The sequence below is a fragment of the Lynx canadensis genome, chromosome A3, assembly GCF_007474595.2.
Source record: "Lynx canadensis isolate LIC74 chromosome A3, mLynCan4.pri.v2, whole genome shotgun sequence".
Classification (NCBI taxonomy): Eukaryota; Metazoa; Chordata; class Mammalia; order Carnivora; family Felidae; genus Lynx; species Lynx canadensis.
The window spans coordinates 59,741,359-59,760,154 of record NC_044305.1 but is presented as its reverse complement, the minus strand read 5'-3'; the positions used below and the strand labels follow the sequence as shown (position 1 = coordinate 59,760,154).

The following is an 18,796-nucleotide window of genomic DNA, read 5'->3' as shown; positions in this document are numbered from 1 at the left end:
AGACAGAAAGCAGGACAGCAGGACACAGAACAGCTTTGTGGCCAATGGGAAGCCCTCGCCTTCCCTGGGTTTAGCTGAGTGTGGCTGAAAGCTCATGTGGTGGCAAACAATTTATGGCTTCTGACAGTGTCTCCTCCTTGCCCCGTATTTCCCTCACTATGTGACCACTGGCAAGTCAGTGACTTGTGTGCCTCAGCTTCCCTAGTGTCATGGGACACAGTCAATACTAATGGATGCTGAAGGGGCCTCTGGCAGAAAGGGGACACATTTTGGGAGAAGGTAAAAACATTTATGGCTGAGCATGAACTCACACTGGTCCTGCCACCATGTTTAACACTACGTCTACCTCACCCTCACCCCCACCATCCTGAGCCTTCCACAGCCCACGTGTCTTATGTCAGAGAACACAGACAACTGCCTATGGCCAAAAGCGCAGCTGCACATGGGGAGAGTTGCACTAAAATTTCCTGATGGGAGCATTAACAGTGAAGGGGAGAATTTCATAAATTTAGTATGGGCCCGTTGTCTGATGTGCTTTAGTGTCATTTTTTTCCTGCACTCCACCGCTGAAAACATCAGTCTAAAGTACCATTTTCAACACATCGCTAACTCACACCTCCTTTCTTAAGGATCTACAATGACCTCCTATTGCCTTTCAAAGGAAATCCAAATGCCTTGGGCTGGTTTTCAAGGGCATCTATTATCTCACAGTCATCTTTCATTGCTGAACAACTACAATGTGCCTCCCACTTTACAGATATCATCTAATCTAATCCATACAAGTAAGAAATATTATCACCCCTAATTTGTAGATGAGGCTCAGAGAGGTTAAGAGACATGTCCAAGGCTGCAAGCTACCAGGCACTACCAAGACTAAACCCGTATTTGCTTAAGTTTAAAGATTCTCAATAGCATACTGTTTAAGCTTGTCAAATCACTATGTTGTGCACCTGAAACTAGTGTAACATTGTGTGTCACTTACTCAAATAAAAACTTTTAGTGTTTATTTATTAGACCTAATCCTCTGCTTTGCCTGATCTCCCATTACTCACTGGCATAGCCTCATGAAAGGGGGACCTCATTCCTTTGAGAAATGTTGGTCTTCAACCTAAAATGACAGAATTAGATCTAATTTTTCGAGAACACCACTCCAAGCAATACCTGTTGGCCTTTATTATCCTCAACCACATAGTCTTTTTTGTTGTTGTTGTTGTTGTTTTTGTTTTGTCTTTTTTTTTAACTGCATAGTCTTGTGATGTTCATATTGATTTCACATGTATGCATCTTGGGTCTTCAACAAAGCCAAACACTTCTTTCAGAGGACCTGGACTCTGTTTTTTTTTTTTTTTTTTTTTGTATTGTTTGCAGTGTCTGTAACAGGTTAGGCAGGCCAATTGCTGTGCTTTGCTCCTAATAAGAACCACTTACAATGAGCTTTCACTCAAATTATATCATTTATTCCTCAGAACAGGTTTACAGATTAGGCAGAACAGGAATACCTGCCATTTTTGGGATAAGGCAGTTGTGGCCAAGGAAGCTTCAATGGTGAAGAGCTAAGTGGCAGTGGAGGAGGAAAAACTCAGGGCTTAGGGCCCTCATCCACTGGTCTGCTGGTGACTATGGTTAACTTCCTGCGGGCCGACTTCCTCAGGGTTTTTGCCTGGCGGTGCCTGTGTGCTTGCTGGCTGCTTTGTATTTTCGGTCATGACTCTCCTTCCTGATTAATCTTCCTTCTGATTCATGCACAAGCTCTCCACTGTGGATTTTAGTTCCTGCTTCATCTACATCCTTCATAGCACCCGCTGCCATGGACCCCACAGATGCCTAATTGAGGAAATGCCTGTTTAATCAATGAGTGACTTGTGTCACATTTCTGTTGATTTTTAGGAACAAGCTAAGGCAGCATTTTCCAAAATGTGCATTCAGTTCATATATTCCATGAAGAAAAGTTTTCAGGGTCAGATAAGTTTGGGAAATGCCACAATGGAAAACAGTTTACATGAGCAATATTTAAGGGCTGGGTGTTGCTCTAAAGAGATGGGTTAAACCGACTTTATCCTGACACTCCATAAAATCATGTGACCGGGGTTTCTTTTTCCCATGTGACACCTATTACTTGTGGAATACCGCTCTAGGGAGCTCATGTACTAGCTGAGGGGGAAGGTGCTTCCCCCTGGAAAGCTCACACATGAAAGGATGCACCATGCCAGGAAAGAAGATAAAACACAAGTGAAGGAAATTAGGCTTAGAACAACTAAGCAAATATCAGGCTACCGAAAGGGGATCTGTAGTATGGAAACACTGTTCACAGCGGCTCCTCCGTGCTAGCCGCAGATATGACATTACCTACGGTGATTAATGTAAAATAAGTGCCTTTCTACAACCACAGCCATGAAGAACAGTTCAGATGAAACTTAGCTGGGCCCAGTGGGTTTCCCGTGCTGGCACGTAGAAGGGGAGCATGCAGGTGCCTTGGACCATCATGCATGCCTCCTTGTACTCCCACATCAGGATGGTACCAGCAGGTAAGTGATGGCCAGGAGCATTTTGTTCAAAGCAGCCGTATGAATTGTCTGTGCAGTGGAATGTGAGACGTGTGGATATACAGAGTCCAATTGTCTTGTGGGGTTCAGGAAAAGGAATCTCACCGCCCTCCTTAAGATGACGTGGGCCAGCCAAGTCACAGTAAAAACAGATGCTGGGGAGGTTCAGCCATAGAATGCTACCTCCTATCTTTGTGATTTTCATTCTGCAGACTCATTTTATTTTTAAAGGGTGTGTGTCTGTATTCATCTCAGGGAAAATGTTAAATCTTACTTTTACTCCAACTGATACATTCCTTTCCAGCAGACAGCAGTAACAGGCATCGTGGCTAATACATAGCTTGTCACTTCTGCATTCCCTCTGCACAGAGAAGCAGGGAGTTGAAACTCTGTGGCTTTAGGCAACTTAAACTTTTAGGCCTGCTGTAGTAGACTTGCGCTCCCTTCCTTGGTGAGGGGCCCTGGATAGCTGCTGGAAGCTTCCTCCACGAGAGCTTCCTTTCATCACCAAGAAGTTCAAGTCTTTGTAATTATCTCAGTGACATTTAAAAAGAATTTCCTCCAAGCACTTTATAACTGTACCTCTCTTAGATGAGGTTTAGCCTCATCCAGAAGCTCCAGGATTCACATTTCAGCATGAAAATAAGACCCAACATTCATGAATTAAACCTTCAAAGTCACAAAGAGACTGGAGGAAGGGTTGTTCATGGACACTAACACTTTTTATGCATCTCCACTGCCCTTTGCCATGTCCCTGGTACCCAGTTATTTCTTATAACTAAATATTCTGGAATTTCTCAACAAATTATAGCATTACGATGGCTTCTCAACTCCTTATTTTGTTTCACTCCTGTACTTTTTTGTTTCAAGTTATTCCCATTAGAATGCCAGTTCCCTGAAGACAGGGACCTCTCCTCTCAGATAATTGCTGTATTCCAGAGCTAAGCCCCTTGGCAGATGCTCAGTAAATATTTGTGGAATGAACAAAATGAGTGAGTGAATGAATGAAATTATGAAGAAGGAATAACAATTTAGATTCTGGGAAAGTCAGGGTTATATCAACCTGTGGCGTTTATAGGTTGATGTTGCTAAGGGCCTTCCTGTTATATTGGGAGACAGAGACAGAAATAGAGAGAGATGGGGGAGGAGGTAAGCATCATGAAAAGGAGAGAAAAAGGCAGGAGAGATGGAGAGATGGTTTATTTTGGGACAAATGGAGAGATCTCAGTGAAGGGCAGAAAGGTACTATAGGAAATGAGCACTTAGGGGAAATTCTCAATGCTTCTGCAAAAAGCCTTAGCCTCCTGAGAGGAGGAGACTGGAAGGGGAAAAACCTGAGGGAATTTAGGAGCCAGTCTATGAACTCCAGATAAAAACACAGTCGCTTTTGGGTGTGATGATGTCGTGAGTCACAGGTACAAAGCTGGCAACGTAGATCGTGCAGGCCCTTAGCGGTGCTCCCCTTTCACTGCCAGGGTTTGCAAAAGTGACTTCGGTTTTATTTCAGAGCCTATTTAGAAATTTGGGCCCCAAAGTGGTACAGAGGGCTGTAGGCAAAAAAACTTAAATCCTATGATCCATGGTAATGCCAAATGTTTATACACCCAAGGAGAAACTGTATTTTATTCTTTCTTTAGCAATCAAAGTCTACCCTTACAGTTCCAGGGACTTGAGAAGTTTGCTTTCAACCCTCTCTCGAGAATCTCCATGCACTGAATTACTCTTTAATTTCCCCCTTTCCCCTTTAAAGTAGGAATAGCAGTGGTTTTTATTGGTACCTTATAATGCTTTTATATGAGGCACCTAAATTTTCCACATAGATACTCATCATAGCTATAAAAGGTTTCATTATTATTTGTAGGTTGATGCTAATTTTTCTTTTTATATTTTCACAAAGAAAATGCAGTTAAGAAGGTTTTATTAATATTTATAGTCCTTGTTCCTCTAATCCGTGACAAACTGCCAAAAGGTAGGATTCTAAGCATGTCTAATCCATAACACTCCTTTGCCCCTGATTTATGGGTGGTCACTCTTCCCAGGTGGTGAACTGCCCTGCCTAGTTATTGCCTCCTAGTTATTAGGGAGACCTGATCTAGAGGTTATTTCCAGGCGGTGATGTGTACAGCATACCGAAAGTTGAGATAGAGATTTTTGGACAATGAAAGACGAAGTGTCTGTACTTCAAAGGGAGCTCTGTAATTAGGAGAACTGTGAGGAGGGGACAGAGTGGGGAAGATGATGAACCCAAACAAACCCTGACAGGCTGCCAAGCGGTGGTAGCCTCCAGGCCAGTCCCGCTTTCTGAGGAAGAGGGGTGGGGTGGGGGAGGGCGGGAGGTGTGAGAACCAGACTCCAGGGGATTTATTGTGCTCACTGAGAGAGGCGCGGAGGGCGGGAGGGGCTCAGGCTCTTACCTCGGGGCTGGAGTAGTGGGGAGGCTTGCTGCCCTCACTCTCGCTGGAACTGCTCTCCGTCTCCGAGTCAGATCCCGAGCTGCTCTCTGAGTCACTGGAGGAGCTGCTGCTGCCGCTGCTGCTGCCGCTGCTGCTGCCCTTGCTGGAAGGCACAGAGGCTCTGCAGTTGGCCTGCTGGACCACGGCGCTGCCAGCCCACGAGGCCCCCGGGAAGGAGAGGGAAGGAAAACCAAGTGAGCAAACACGAAACACCACCGAGCAAGCTGTCATTCGACCAAAGGAGAGAAGAAGCACACAGGCTGCACATCTGTCAACCATCACCTGGAACATGAAGGGCCATCATCAGGTCAATGGCCTCCTAATGGTTAAAAAAAAAAAAAAAATATGTATATAAAAATATAATTGGGAATGAAAGCTGGTGCCCCGTGATAGCCTGGCATTAGTTATTTGGTGGCCATTTTAGAAAGGAGGGTGCTGTCATTTCAGAATGACTGTTTCTGGGAATGGCTTTGCAAATGCACCCTCTAGAATCCAATTGTCTACAAAAACGCAAGGAAATCCAAAATGCTTGAAATATTTTGTGAAGATTGAAAATGTCTGTTTGCTTTATTTTAGGAAGTGGGCTATGAGGAAGGGCACAGCATTCTTCTCTGTGCTTTCATGGCCTGCTGGAAGGTTCTGGAGACTGTGGGATCATCAAAGTTATAGTCCTGTTTCCTACCTCTTCCTGCCCATGGAGTTGACTGCTGGAGTCTTTGTAGGAGCTGGCTTACTTTATAAACAGTAACTTTCCTTTGAACTCTTTGTTAAAGAACTAAAGATCCATCCCTTACACATTTTTATATATTCCAGATTTTAAAATGTAACCCCAGTGCAGTGGCTTATAGCAATAGCATTTCAAATTTATGCTCAATATTCATATCCATTCTGAAATTTGCCAGAAGTCATTATATACTCAAAGACAACAGGAAAAATTGACACTTTCTAATGGTAATTAACCACAAAAATTCAAAGAGCACATATGCACCCAAGGAGTGCTCGAGCCAAAAAGAAAGTTTCAGTACTCACATCATATTCAACATCTTCAAAGTCCTTTATTAACTGTATTGCAACATGCCTGAATCTATTCTTTTGAGGTCAAATTCTGAACCCAGGAAATGCAGTGATCACTTTTGAATGTTGAGTCAGCAAATATCTGCTGGCCACTTCCAACTGTGACTATACTGCTTCATCAGGACTGGACATTAGTGAAGGCCAGGGGTGGGGGAACTTGTCAGCGTTTATGGCCTTAAGTGCAAAGCAGCCTGGACAAGGTGAAGGACCCTTTCACCCACCCCTTAAATCCTGGACTAGTGTTTTGCCCAAGGACAGATTCTCATAAATCCTCAGCATGGGGGCAGGAAGGGGGGTTAATATTCGCTGGAGCCTTGCTTCTTTAGAAGAATGACAAGCAACTATCTTGTAGGATACAGCGGAAAATAGAGGCATCGGTTTGAACTGCAGGGTTCGAGGAAAATGGAGCTGGAACATAACCTTCCCTAGTGGTTTTTATTTCTTTCACCAATGTCATGGTCTGTACCTACTGTCTGACAAAATTCTTCAACATCAGACAACATAGGCACATTTATGCCTCGCCTGAGCTGTAGTGGTTTCTTTACCAGACTATCGTTCGTGTCTGGTGCTGAGGGAGGAATCCTGGATCTTTAGAAAAAGGTGGGGAAGGGAAAGTTAATGATCAAAGGGCTGTAATATTTCTTTCTTTCTTTCTGAACCAAAATCCATTTTTCCTGTACAGATGGCTACTATCAGTGGGGTCATAAAACAAACAAACAAAAAAGGCTATAGATCCTGACCAAACATGAACATCTGAGATCCATAATAGTTTGTCAGTAGGCCCCCAAAACACTGGGGGAAAAACTCCAAACAACTAAACAATACCACTTCCCCAAAATACAACCCCCAACCTTAAAACTCAAAACAAAAACAAAAACAAAAACCAAACCCCCAAAGCAACACATATTGGAAGAAAGAGATAGGTCTCCCTGCCATACTTTGGAATGGCATTTGCTGAAGATGGGGAAATTATGATGAATAAAGAGCATTTTGATTGATTTTATATGATGGTCAAAGGCTTTGATCACTGAGCAGTACATTCTACTTGCTTTAATTCAAACAACAAAAACATGTGATGCTGGTGCTGTGTGTACCTGGGCGTTGTGTGTGCGGCAGAAGCAGCAATGTGTGTGCAGTTCCCTGGGGCCTGCACCACAAAGTGATTGACTGTCTTTTGAAAAGCGGCACTTTAATTTCTGAGAAAATGTCCATTAAACAGTTACCATGCTGCCTTCCTTTTATGACTGCTGTCCTGGAGTAATGAGACATACTAGCCCAAGGAGAGAGAATCTCTGATCTGAAGAAGACGGGCAGAAAAGCCTTATGCTTTTATGTTTTCCTTCCTTAAATTAGGAAATTCACTTAAAATGACAGTTTTACTGGCATAACTATTATTTGTTTTGAAAACAGTTGAGACAGCCAGGACTTTTAGGTTTTCCTTCGTGCTTTGGTTGTGAGGCTGTGAGGCTTACCATGCTTCTGGGGTCAGAATCAAATATATTCATGTTTCAATGGTCTGGGTAGAGAATATGTCACCAGAAACAATCCACGTCAAGGATGGGAGCCTGGAAAGACTGTCATGGCTCCAGCTGAGGGATCAAGATAACTATTCTAACCTCCATGAAGGCTGCTCCAGTAACTAGTCTTAGTGCAGGTCCTTGAGGGACAGTTAGTCGATCTGGCCCTGGCATAACGAATGTTATAGCCATGAATGCAGGAAGCTGCTTTGTCTCTGTGGGCTGCTGCAGCAGGGAGGGGAGGGGGCACAACAGAGGAGGAAGCTGGGGACCGTCATCACTGCAGACTAATATTAATATAGAAGGCTGAGAGCAGTTAAACTAGGAGGGCTCTTGGGAGTCATGGAATCGAGAAGATGGAAAAAGACGTACCAGAAAGACCTTCTGGAAAGAAGACTTCAGGCTTAACATATTTGAAGTTGCAAACTGAGCATGTTAGTGTGCCAACTAGTTGTCATGTTTCCATACCAAAGATATTAAAAAAATATGAACTTAACTAAAAATTAACTTTTTCCTAAAATGATAACACAGATCAGTTGACATGATGACACAGCCCTGGACGATATTTAGGAGAGCTTTTGACCTCTATGTCATTTCAGGAAGACAGTGCCATTGAGTCTGCAGATGTGACAACATTACTGAGATAATGGAATAAAAGTCTTTGCATCATTAAACTTAGCACAGTGCCTGGGACATAATGGGGCATTTACATGTGATTACTGAATGAAAAAATCAATAGAGAAAATCTATCATTGGGTTAATGAGTTTAAAAAAGGGATTTAACCTTTCAAAAGGGTTATAATCTCTCTTTTCCAATAAAGAAAATTAAAAAAAAAAGTGTTTTTTTTTTTTTTTTTTTTTTTTTTTTTTTTTTTTTTTTTTTTTTTTTTTTTATGTTTAATGCTTGAGAGAGAGACAGAGTGTGAACAGGGTAGGGGCAGAAAGAGAGGGAGACACAGAGTCTGAGGCAGGCTCCAGGCTCTGAGCTGTCAGCACAGAGCCTGATGTGGTGCTCAAACTCCCGAACCGTAAGATCATGACCTGAGCCAAAATCAGATGCTTAACCAACTAAGGCACCAAGGTGCCCCAAAAGAAAATATTTAAAGGGATTTTAGCACCTCTTGTGATCCTCCAACTTTCTTTTTTTTTTTTTACCATAGGATTTTTTTTTAATTTCAAGTTTGTATTTAAATTCTAGTTAGTTAACATATATGGCAAAATTGGTTTCAGGTGTAGAATTTAGTGATTCATCACTTAAATATAATACCCAGTGCTCATCACAACAAGTGGCTTCCTTAATACCCATCACCCATTTAGCCTGTCCCCTGCCCACTTCCCCTCCAGCAATCCTCAGTTTGTTTTCTTTTTTTTTTTTTTTTTTTTTTTTTTTTTTTTTTTTTTTTAAATTTTTTTTTTCAACGTTTATTTATTTTTGGGACAGAGAGAGACAGAGCATGAACGGGGGAGGGGCAGAGAGAGAGGGAGACACAGAATCATCCTCAGTTTGTTTTCTATAGTTATGAGTCTCTTATGATTTGCTTCCCCCCTCTCTCTTTTTCTGTTCCCCTATGTTCATCTGTTTCTTAAATTTCACATATGAGTGAAATCATGTGGTACTTGTCTTTCTCTGACTGATTTATTTCACTTAGCACAATACACTCTAGCTCTGACCACATCATTGCAAATGGCAAGATTTCATTCTTTTTATTTTTTTTATTTTTTAACGTTTATTTATTTTTGAGACAGAGAGACACAGAGAATGAACGGGGGAGGGTCAGAGAGAGAGGGAGACACAGAATCCGAAACAGACTCCAGGCTATGAGCTGTCAGCACAGAGCACGACGTGGGGCTCGAACTCACAGACCGCGAGATCATGACCTGAGCTGAAGTCGGACGCTCAATCGACTGAGCCACCCAGGCGCCCTGATTTCATTCTTTTTGATGGCTAATATTCCATTGTGTGTATATGTATATATATGTATGTATGTGGGTATATATATATATATATATATATATATATATATGTCTGTGTGTGTGTATATACCTATCTTCCTGAGAGATACATATTCCTGATCCATTCATCTATCAATGGATATTTGTTTGATCTTCTGATTTTAACACTTTTTCCTTTCAGAGAATATTGCTTTAAATGTGCTCTAAATTTTTTCTGCTATAATTTAAGCACAGTTCTCTCTTGGATAGTTTATTTCCTTTTTATATTTTGATTTTATGCAATGTTTTGCTGGTTTGTGAACAGTCAAGACCAAAGACACCTTTGAGAGAGTCTCAGCTTGATTCTAAATGATCTGTTGCTGTGTTCCCTCCTTTCCTTGCAGTGACAAATTCCTTTCCAAATCTGGCCTGGGTGAAGTCTGAAGGACAGTAAAAGAAAAGATCTGCAACTTAAATGACAAATCCCGGATCTCACAGTGAAGGGTGCTCATGCCTGCCAAGTGTATTGTGGGGCCTGGATACATACTCAAAGTTGTCACAAGCTTTCAACTCACATGTGAAAGGCTCTCTGCCTGGTTGGCACCGTGTGGACAGCCATGATGCCTAGCAGGGTGCCTCACTTCCTGTGACCACTCCACTTGTACTGGCCAGATGATGGTATTTTAGAAGAGGAGACAGCCCTTTCCCACTCAACACTCTGTACTGATTCCCAAATGCTTGATTTCCAAAGTGTGATCAGTGCCCTGGCAACAATATTCCTTTTCTGATAGCATCTTTATTCATATTAATTAGTCTAAAACTATAACTACATTATGAGAAGTGAAAATGGTAAAAGACGGCACAGGAGGTTCACCATTGCTGAAATTATCTTCCAAAATACAAAACTGATAGGACCGCTGGTTCTGTATAAAATGTTTTTGTTTGCTCTGCTATACCACCAGCAACAAGTCTTCTGGTAAACATGGCTTTTTGAAGCTCTTCACAGTCTGGCCTCAATCAGATCTTCTGCTTCACCTCAATGGGTCTATCCATAAACCTCAGCCATAATAAATTTCTCATAATTTTGACCATCTCTAAGTGTTTTAGAATTACATATATCTATAATTATGTAACTAAATATATGTGTGTATGTGTATATATATAAATATATATAAATTCACATATTTATATATATTTAAATTTTTTTAAACTAAAAAATAATAGTTCACCCATTTCTCCCACCCTCCCTTCCCCTACCTCTGGCAACCACTGGAGTAGAACAGAATTATAATAAATAAAAAATAGAATTATATTTTGATTTACTTACAGTGTTTTTGAATTCGTTTCTTTGTACAGATTTTAAATTTTAGTTTTTCTAGGTGCTACATTATACATAGCCTATCACAATCCACTGGTATTGTTGTTTGACCAGTTTGAGTGAAGTGTAGAAACCTTATCTTCTTTGTTGTTTTAAATATTTCTTCTATATACATTGGAGAACCACACCAGACAATGTTTCAAATTTTGCTTCAGTTGTCAAATATAATTTAGAAACCCCAAGAAGAGAAAAAAAATTATAGTATTGACCCTATTTTTACTGTTTCCATTGTTCTTCTTTCCTTCTTGATACCATTTATTGTATTGAGGCTCCTTCTATTTCCTTTCATTTTCAAGAACTTCCTTCAGCCATTCTTTTTGGGTAGGTCTGCTGGCTACAAATGCTTGTCAATTTCTTTCATCTCAAAATGTCTTCACTTGTCCTTCATTTCTGAAGGAAATTTTCAGTGAATATAGGATTTTAAGTTGACAGGTTTTTTTTTTTTTTTTTTTTTCTTTCGACCCTTAAGAAAATGATGTGCTAATTCCTTTTGGCCTCCATGGTTTCTGACTCTAGGGTCATTCAAATTTTTTTTATCACTTCACCCCAATAGGTAAGGTTTTTATTTCTCACTGCTTTCAAGAATTTTTTTTTTTTTTTTGTTTGACTTGTTTTCAGAAGCTTGACTATGTTGTGTCTTGGCATTCATTTATTTGGGTTTATTCTGTTTGGGGTTTGCTTAGCTTCAGGAATCTGTTTGCAAAACTTGAAAAAATATCAGCCATTATTTGAAAAAATTTTCAGCTCCACACTCTTTCTCTCCTTCTGGGCCTCTAATGATGCAAATGCTAAATCTTTTGTTATAGTTCTTCAGGTTCTTGAGGCTCTGCCCTTTTTCTTTAGTCTAGTTTCTCTGTTGTTCATACTGGCAATGTCTATCATTCTATCTTCAGGACCACAGTTTCTTTTCTCTGTTATCTTCATTCTCTTTTGGGGCTCACTCACTGAATTTTAAAATTTCAGTTATTGAATTTTTCAGTTTTACAATTGTCATTTGATTTCTCTTTATATCTTTTATTTCTTTGCTGAGACTCTATGTTTTCATTTGTTTCAAGTGTGTTCCTAATTGCTTGTTGAAGCATTTTATAATGGTTCCTTTAAAATCCTTGTCAGACAGTTGTAATATTTAGATCATCCACTATTGGCATCTGTTGATTGTCTTTTCTCATTCAAGTTGAGATCTTCCAGTTTCTTGATATGATGAGTGATGTTCTATTGCATGCTGAACATTTTTGGTATTATAAGACTTAGCATTTCAGTAAAAGCGCTTGGTTTAGCAGGCATCCACTAACACAATACCAGCAAGGGGGCAGAGAGGTATCTCTTTACAGTTGGGCAGGGTGGGAGGAAGGAATTCAAGGCTCCTAACTTTGCCTTTTCCTGATGAGGGTGGAAACGTGGTCACTTCTTTCCCCTATGGTGTTTGACTGGAACACAGCAGCTATTGTCTAAAAGTTTTCTTCTTGCTAGGACAGCTGCTTCCTGGTTCTCTTACTAGAGAGAGCTGGCTTTCTTGGGGATTTTATTTTTATTTTTTTAAATTTGTGCCTGTTGGCATTTCCAGGTTGCTGGCCTTTCCAGTATCTGCTCTGGGCTATATGAGGAAAAATGAAGACCTAGTGAACTAACCACCATACCTTTCTTGGGCTGTAAGTCCCTAGCTGATCTGCTTTCTCTCTTTCTTACAGACTTATGTTTGTTTTATAATATCTAAAGATCTTAGCTGTATTTAGCAGAAGGAATTGGGAAAAGTACGTCAGTATTTTGTTCCAGAATGGGAATGGCCTATATGGTATTTACCACGTGGAAAGGAACTCTCTCTCAATACTTCCAACCTCTGTTCTGGTTAATTGTATCAAAAGCTGATGAATGAAACAAACATGCGGGTGTCTGCTGCAGTCCCTGTTCACTATTTAACAACCATTTATAGTGGAAATTGAGCTCAGATTTTAATAGTTTATGTACCAAAGCTAGAAAGGTCCATCACAAAGAATGCATATACCATTGTGAGAAAAATGACTCAAACGGTTGTAAAAATGTTAAGGTTGAAAAGGTGAGTACTTAAAAGTTAAGTTCAGAGTAAATGGTATGAGAGTAAGGCATGATATTCGTGTGACATTTGTTAAGAATCCACTTTGTGAAGAGAGTGGACCAAGATGGCAGTGTAGGAAGACTCTGAACTCACCTCCTCCCATGGACTTGCTCATTCTATACCTACAGATAGAGCAATTCTTCCTGAAGAAGAACTGAGTTCCTAGTGAAATCCTCACAGGAAACAGTAGAAGGACCACACAGAGAAGAGTAGGTGAGACAGAAACACAGTAATGATGGAATGCAATTCCTAGCACGGTGACCTACAGTAGGGAGGGTTATCCCTAAGGGGCCCACAGGGCAGATTCACCCACCTGGGGCAGCAAAACAATAGTGGTTTAACAGTGGCAACTAGACCAAAGTGAAGGAAACCCACTTACTAACTGGAGAGCATCTGTCAATGGGTAGAAACTCTGAAAATCTCTCCAGGGTTGGGGGTGATGGCAAGTGCCACATTTTATGTTCCTCTTCCATCTTGATAGCGTGGGTGAGCAGGATGGATGTACTCTAGTCAAACTGCTAGAGCTGCCCATTGTGTCCCAGGTCCCTGGCCTATACTAGCTTTAGCAGTACCCCCAGGAAGGCCCCAGCGTGACATGCCCTGGGAGCCCCTGGTTCATGCCTGTTACAGCTCCAGCCATCGTGCTTAGGTGGCCCCATGCAGCATGCCCTGGGACCCCACCAGCCCATGCTTGCTCCAGTTTGAGCTATCCTGCCAAGGTAGCCTTGGCATGATAAGTCCAGAGAAGTCCTGGTTCACACTTGCTCTCCCCCAGCCATCCCATAAGGGCAGCCAAGGCATGGTGCACCCTTGTACACCACTGCTCATGCCTGCTCTGTCCTGCCAGGGAAGCTCTGGTGCAGCATGCCCCAGGATGCCCTGGCCTCCATTAGCTCCCAGTGTGGGACTTCTTGGCCTGTGCTCACTCCAACTGCAGCCATCCCATCAGGACAGTTTTGATGCAGAATGCTCTGGGAACCCCTGGCCTGCACCTGCTCCAGTTCCAGTGGCCTGCCAAAGCTACCAGACACATGCAGTCTACACAGGGGATACTCCTATACAAGGCCACTCCTTCATACCTGGGAGAGGTAGCTACTCTGCCTAATTAATAGAAACGAACAGAAGGTAAGACAAAATAAAGAGACAGAGAAACATGTTTCAAAGGAAAGAACAACATAAAACCATAAAAAGATCCTGGTGAAACAGAGATAAGTAATTTACCTGGTAAAGAGTTCAAAGTAATGGTCATATAAACACTCATCAAACTTGGGAGAAGAACGAAGGAACACAGTGAGAATTTCAACAAAGAGTTAGAAAATATAAGAAAGAAAGAACCAATAAGAGTTGTAGAATACAATAACTGAAGTGAAAAATACACTAGAGGGAATCAACAGCAGATTAGATGACACAGAAAAATGAATTAGTGACCTGGAAGACTGAATAGTGGAAATCACCCCATCAGAACTCTGATTTTCAGCAGAAACTTTGCTGGTCAGAAGGGAATGGCAGGATATATTTAAAGTTCTGAAAAGGGGAAAAAAACAAAAACACTACCTGTCAAGATTATCACTCAGAATTGAGGATAGAGTTTCCCAGATAAGCAAAAACTAAAGGAGTTCATCACCACTAAACTCGCCTCACAAGAAATGTTAAAGGGTCTTCTTTAAGTAGACAAGAAAAGGCTGCAAGTAGAAAAAAGAAAATATATGAAAGAAAAAAACTCACTGGTTAAAAAAAAACCCTCACTGGTACAGACAAATATATAGTAAAGGCAGTGGATCAGCCACTTAGAAAGCTAGTATGAAGATTGAAAGACAAAAATAGTAAATCAACTATAACTACAATAAATAGTTAAGGGATACAAAAAAAAAGATGTAAAATATGATGTCAAAAACATAAAATGTAGTGTAGGGATTTTAGAATGCATTCAAATTTAAGTAATTATCAGTTTAAAATACATTGCTACAGAGGTGCCTGGGTGGCTCAGTCGGTTGAGCATCTGACTGTGGCTCAGGTCATGATCTCACAGTTTGTGAGTTCGAGCTCCACATTGGGCTCTGTGCTGACAGCTCAGAGCCTGGAGCCTGCTTCTGATCCTGTGTCTCCCTCTCACTCTGTTCCTCCCCACTCGCACTCTCTCTCTCTCTCAAGAATAAACAAACATTAAAAAAAAATAAAATACACTGCTATATATATAGGACAATATGGGTTAAGATATATGAACTTCATGGAAACCACAAACCAAAATCCTACAACAGATACACAAAAAAATAAAGATTAAGGAACACAAACATAAAGCTAAAGAAAGTTATCAAATCACAGAGGAAGAAAGCAAAAGAACAGAATGAGAACTACAAAAAAATCCATGAAAAAATGAAAAAAAAAATACATACCTATCATTAATTGCTTTAAATGTAAATGGACTAGATGCTCCAATCAAAATACACAGAGTGGCTCAAAGGGTAAAAAAACCAAGACCCATTTATATGCTGTCTACAAGCAACTCACTTCATATCTAAAAACACACACAGACAGAAAATGAAGGAATGGAGAAAGATATTCCATGCAAATAAAAATAAAAAGAAAGCTGAAGTAGCAATACTCATATCAGACTAAATAGACTTCAAAACAAAGACTGTAACAAAAGACAAAGAAGGGCATTACATAATGATAAAGATGGCAATCCAAGAAGAGGATATAACATTCATAAATATATATTTATTTGGGTGCATCCAACATAGGAGCATCTAAATATATAAAGAAAATATTAACGGAAATAAAGAACAAATTCACAGTAATACAATAATATTAGGGGACTTTAAAAGCCCAGTTATATGAATGCATAGATCATACAGCAGAAAATTAATGAGGAAACATTGGCCTTAACACATTAGGCCAGATGAACTCACATACAGAATATTTTATCTGCAAACGTTCATCTCCAGTGCATATGGAATATTATCCAGGATAGATCACATGCTAAGTCACAGAATAAACCTCAATAAATTCTAGAAGACTGAAATCATATCCAGCATCTTTTGTGAGCAGAACTGTATGAATTAGAAATCAATTACAAGAAGAAAATGAAAAAACACAAACATTTGGAGACTAAACAATATGCTACTAAACAACCAATGGATCAATGAAGAAATCAAAGAGGAAATTAAAAAAACACCTTGAGATAAATGAAATGGAATCACAAATTCCCCAAATCTATGGGATGAAGCAAAAGCAGTCCTAAGGACAACACAGGCCAACCTCAAGAAACAAGAAAAATCTCAAGTAAACAATCCAACCTATACTTAAAGGAAGTAGAAAAAGAAAAACAAATAAAGCCTAAAGTTAGTAGAAGGAAAGAAATAATAAAGATCAGAGTGGAAGTAAATAAAATTGAGACTTAAAAAAATTGAAAGATCAATGAAACTAAAAGCTGGTTATTTGAAAAGATAAAGAAAATCAATAAACCTCTAGCCAGACTCATCAAGAAAAAAAAGAGAGTTGGCCCAAATAAATAAAACCAGAGATTAAAGAGGGGAAGTTGCAGCTGACACTACAGAAATACAAAAGATCATGAGGGTGCTATGAACAAGTGTAAGCCAACAAATTGAAAAACCTACAAGAGGTAGATAGACAACTGGAAATATACAACCTTCTAAGATTGAATCATGAAGAATTGAAAATCTGAATAGACCAATTACAAGTAGCAAAACTGAATTAGTAATTTAAAAATTCCCAAAAACCAAAAGTCGAGGACCTGATGCCTTCACAGGAGAATTCTACCAATGACTTAAAGAAGAGTTAGTACTGCTCCTCAAATTACTCAAAAAAGCAGAAGGAATGCTTCCAAACTCATTTTATGAGGCCAGCATTACCCTGATACCAAAACCAAAGACACCAGAAAAAGAAAATTACAGCCAATACCCATAATGAAGACAGATGCAAAAACCTTCAACAAAATATTAGCAAACAGAATTCAACAATACATTAAGAGAATCACACCATGGTCAAGTTTAGGGATGCAAAGGTGGTTTAGCATCTGTAAATTAATCAATATAGTACACTACATTAACAAAATGAAGGATAAAAATCCTATGATCACTTCAGTAGTACAGATAAAGCATTTGACAAAATTCAACATCCACTTATGATAAAAATTCTCAAAAAAGTGCGCATGGAACATACCTCAACACAATAAAGACCATATATGGCAGACCCATAGCTAATATCACACTCAATGGTCAAAAGCTGAAAGCTTTTCCTCTATGATCAGGAAGAAAACAGGGATGCCCACTCTCGCTAACTTTATTCAACTTACTACTGGAAATCCTAGCCACAATAATTATGCAAGAAAGAAATAAAAGGCTCCCAAATCAGAAAGGAAGAAATAAAACTGTCACTATGTGCAGATATTTATAGAAAACCCTAAAGATTCCACCAAAAAACGATTAGAACTAAGAAATGAATTCAGTGAAGTTGCAGAATACAAAACGAACATACTGAAATTGGTTGTGTTTCTGTATGTTAATAACAAGGCACCAGAGAGAAAAATTAAGGAAATAATACAATTTATAATGGCATCAAAAAGAATAAAATATCTAGGAATAAATTTAAGCAGGTGGAAGACACTGTATAAGACACTGATGAAAGAAACTGAAGATGAGACAAATAGACGGAAAGATAGACTGTGCTCACAGATGGAAGAATTACTATTGTTAAAATGGTTATACTACCCCAAGCAATCTACAGACTCAATGCAATCCCCACCAAAATACCAATAGCAATTTTTACAGAACTAGAACAAAGAATTTGAAAATTTGTATGGAACCACAAAAGACCCTAAATAGCCAAAGCAATCTTTTTTTAAAATTTTTTAAATGTTTATTTATTTTTGAGAGTGAGAGACAGAGTATGAGTGTGGATGGGGCAGGCAGAGAGGGAGACACAGACTCCAAAGCAGGCTCCAGGCTCTGAGCTGTCAGCACAGAGCCTGACATGGGGCTCGAACTCATGGACTGTGAGATCATGACCTGAGCCAAAGTCAGATGCTTAACCAACTAAGCCACCCAGGTGCCCTGCCAAAGCAATCGTGAGAAAGAAGAACAAAGCTGGAAGTATCATGCTCTCTCATTTCAAATTATACTACAAAGCTATAGTAACCAAAACAGTATGGTACTGGCATGAAAACAGAGTCATAGATTAATGGACTGGAATAGAGAGTCCAGAAATAAACCTGCACATGTATGGTCAATTAATCTATAACAAAGGAGGCAAGAATATACAATGGGGAAAAGGCAGTTTCTTCAATAGTGTTGGGGGAACTGGACAGCTACATGGAAAAGAATGAAACTGGACTACTTTCTCACTCCATATATAAAAAATAAACTTAAAATGGATTAAAGACTTGAATATAACACCTGAAACCATAAAACTCCTAGAAGAAAATGCAGACAGTAAACTCTTTGACGTTGGTCTTTGCAGTATTTGTTTTGTTTGTTTGGTTTTTTTTTTTTTTTTTTTGGACCAATATCTTCAGGCAAGAGCAACGAAAGCTAAAATAAATAAATGAGATTACATCAAACTAAAAAGCTTTTGCACAGTGAAGGAAACCATCCACAAAATTAAAAGGCAACCCACTAAATAGGAGGAGATATTTGCAAATCATGCATTCGATAAGGGGTTAGTTTCCAAAATATATAAAGAATGTACACAACTGAATATAAAAAACAAAGTAGCTGATAAAAAATGCACAGAGAATTTGAATAAACACTTTTCCAAGGAAGATATCTGGATGGCAATAGGTGTATGAA

General features: G+C 39.7%; 1 protein-coding gene across 1 annotated transcript in view; it reads right to left on the bottom strand.

Annotated features, from left to right (window-relative positions):
• AFF3 (AF4/FMR2 family member 3) overlaps window positions 1-18,796 on the bottom strand; it is a 462,049-nt gene that overhangs the window by 48,769 nt on the left and 394,484 nt on the right. The window contains 1 exon segment of the mRNA XM_032592770.1: window positions 4,958-5,144. Coding sequence (XP_032448661.1) covers window positions 4,958-5,144 — 187 coding nt within the window.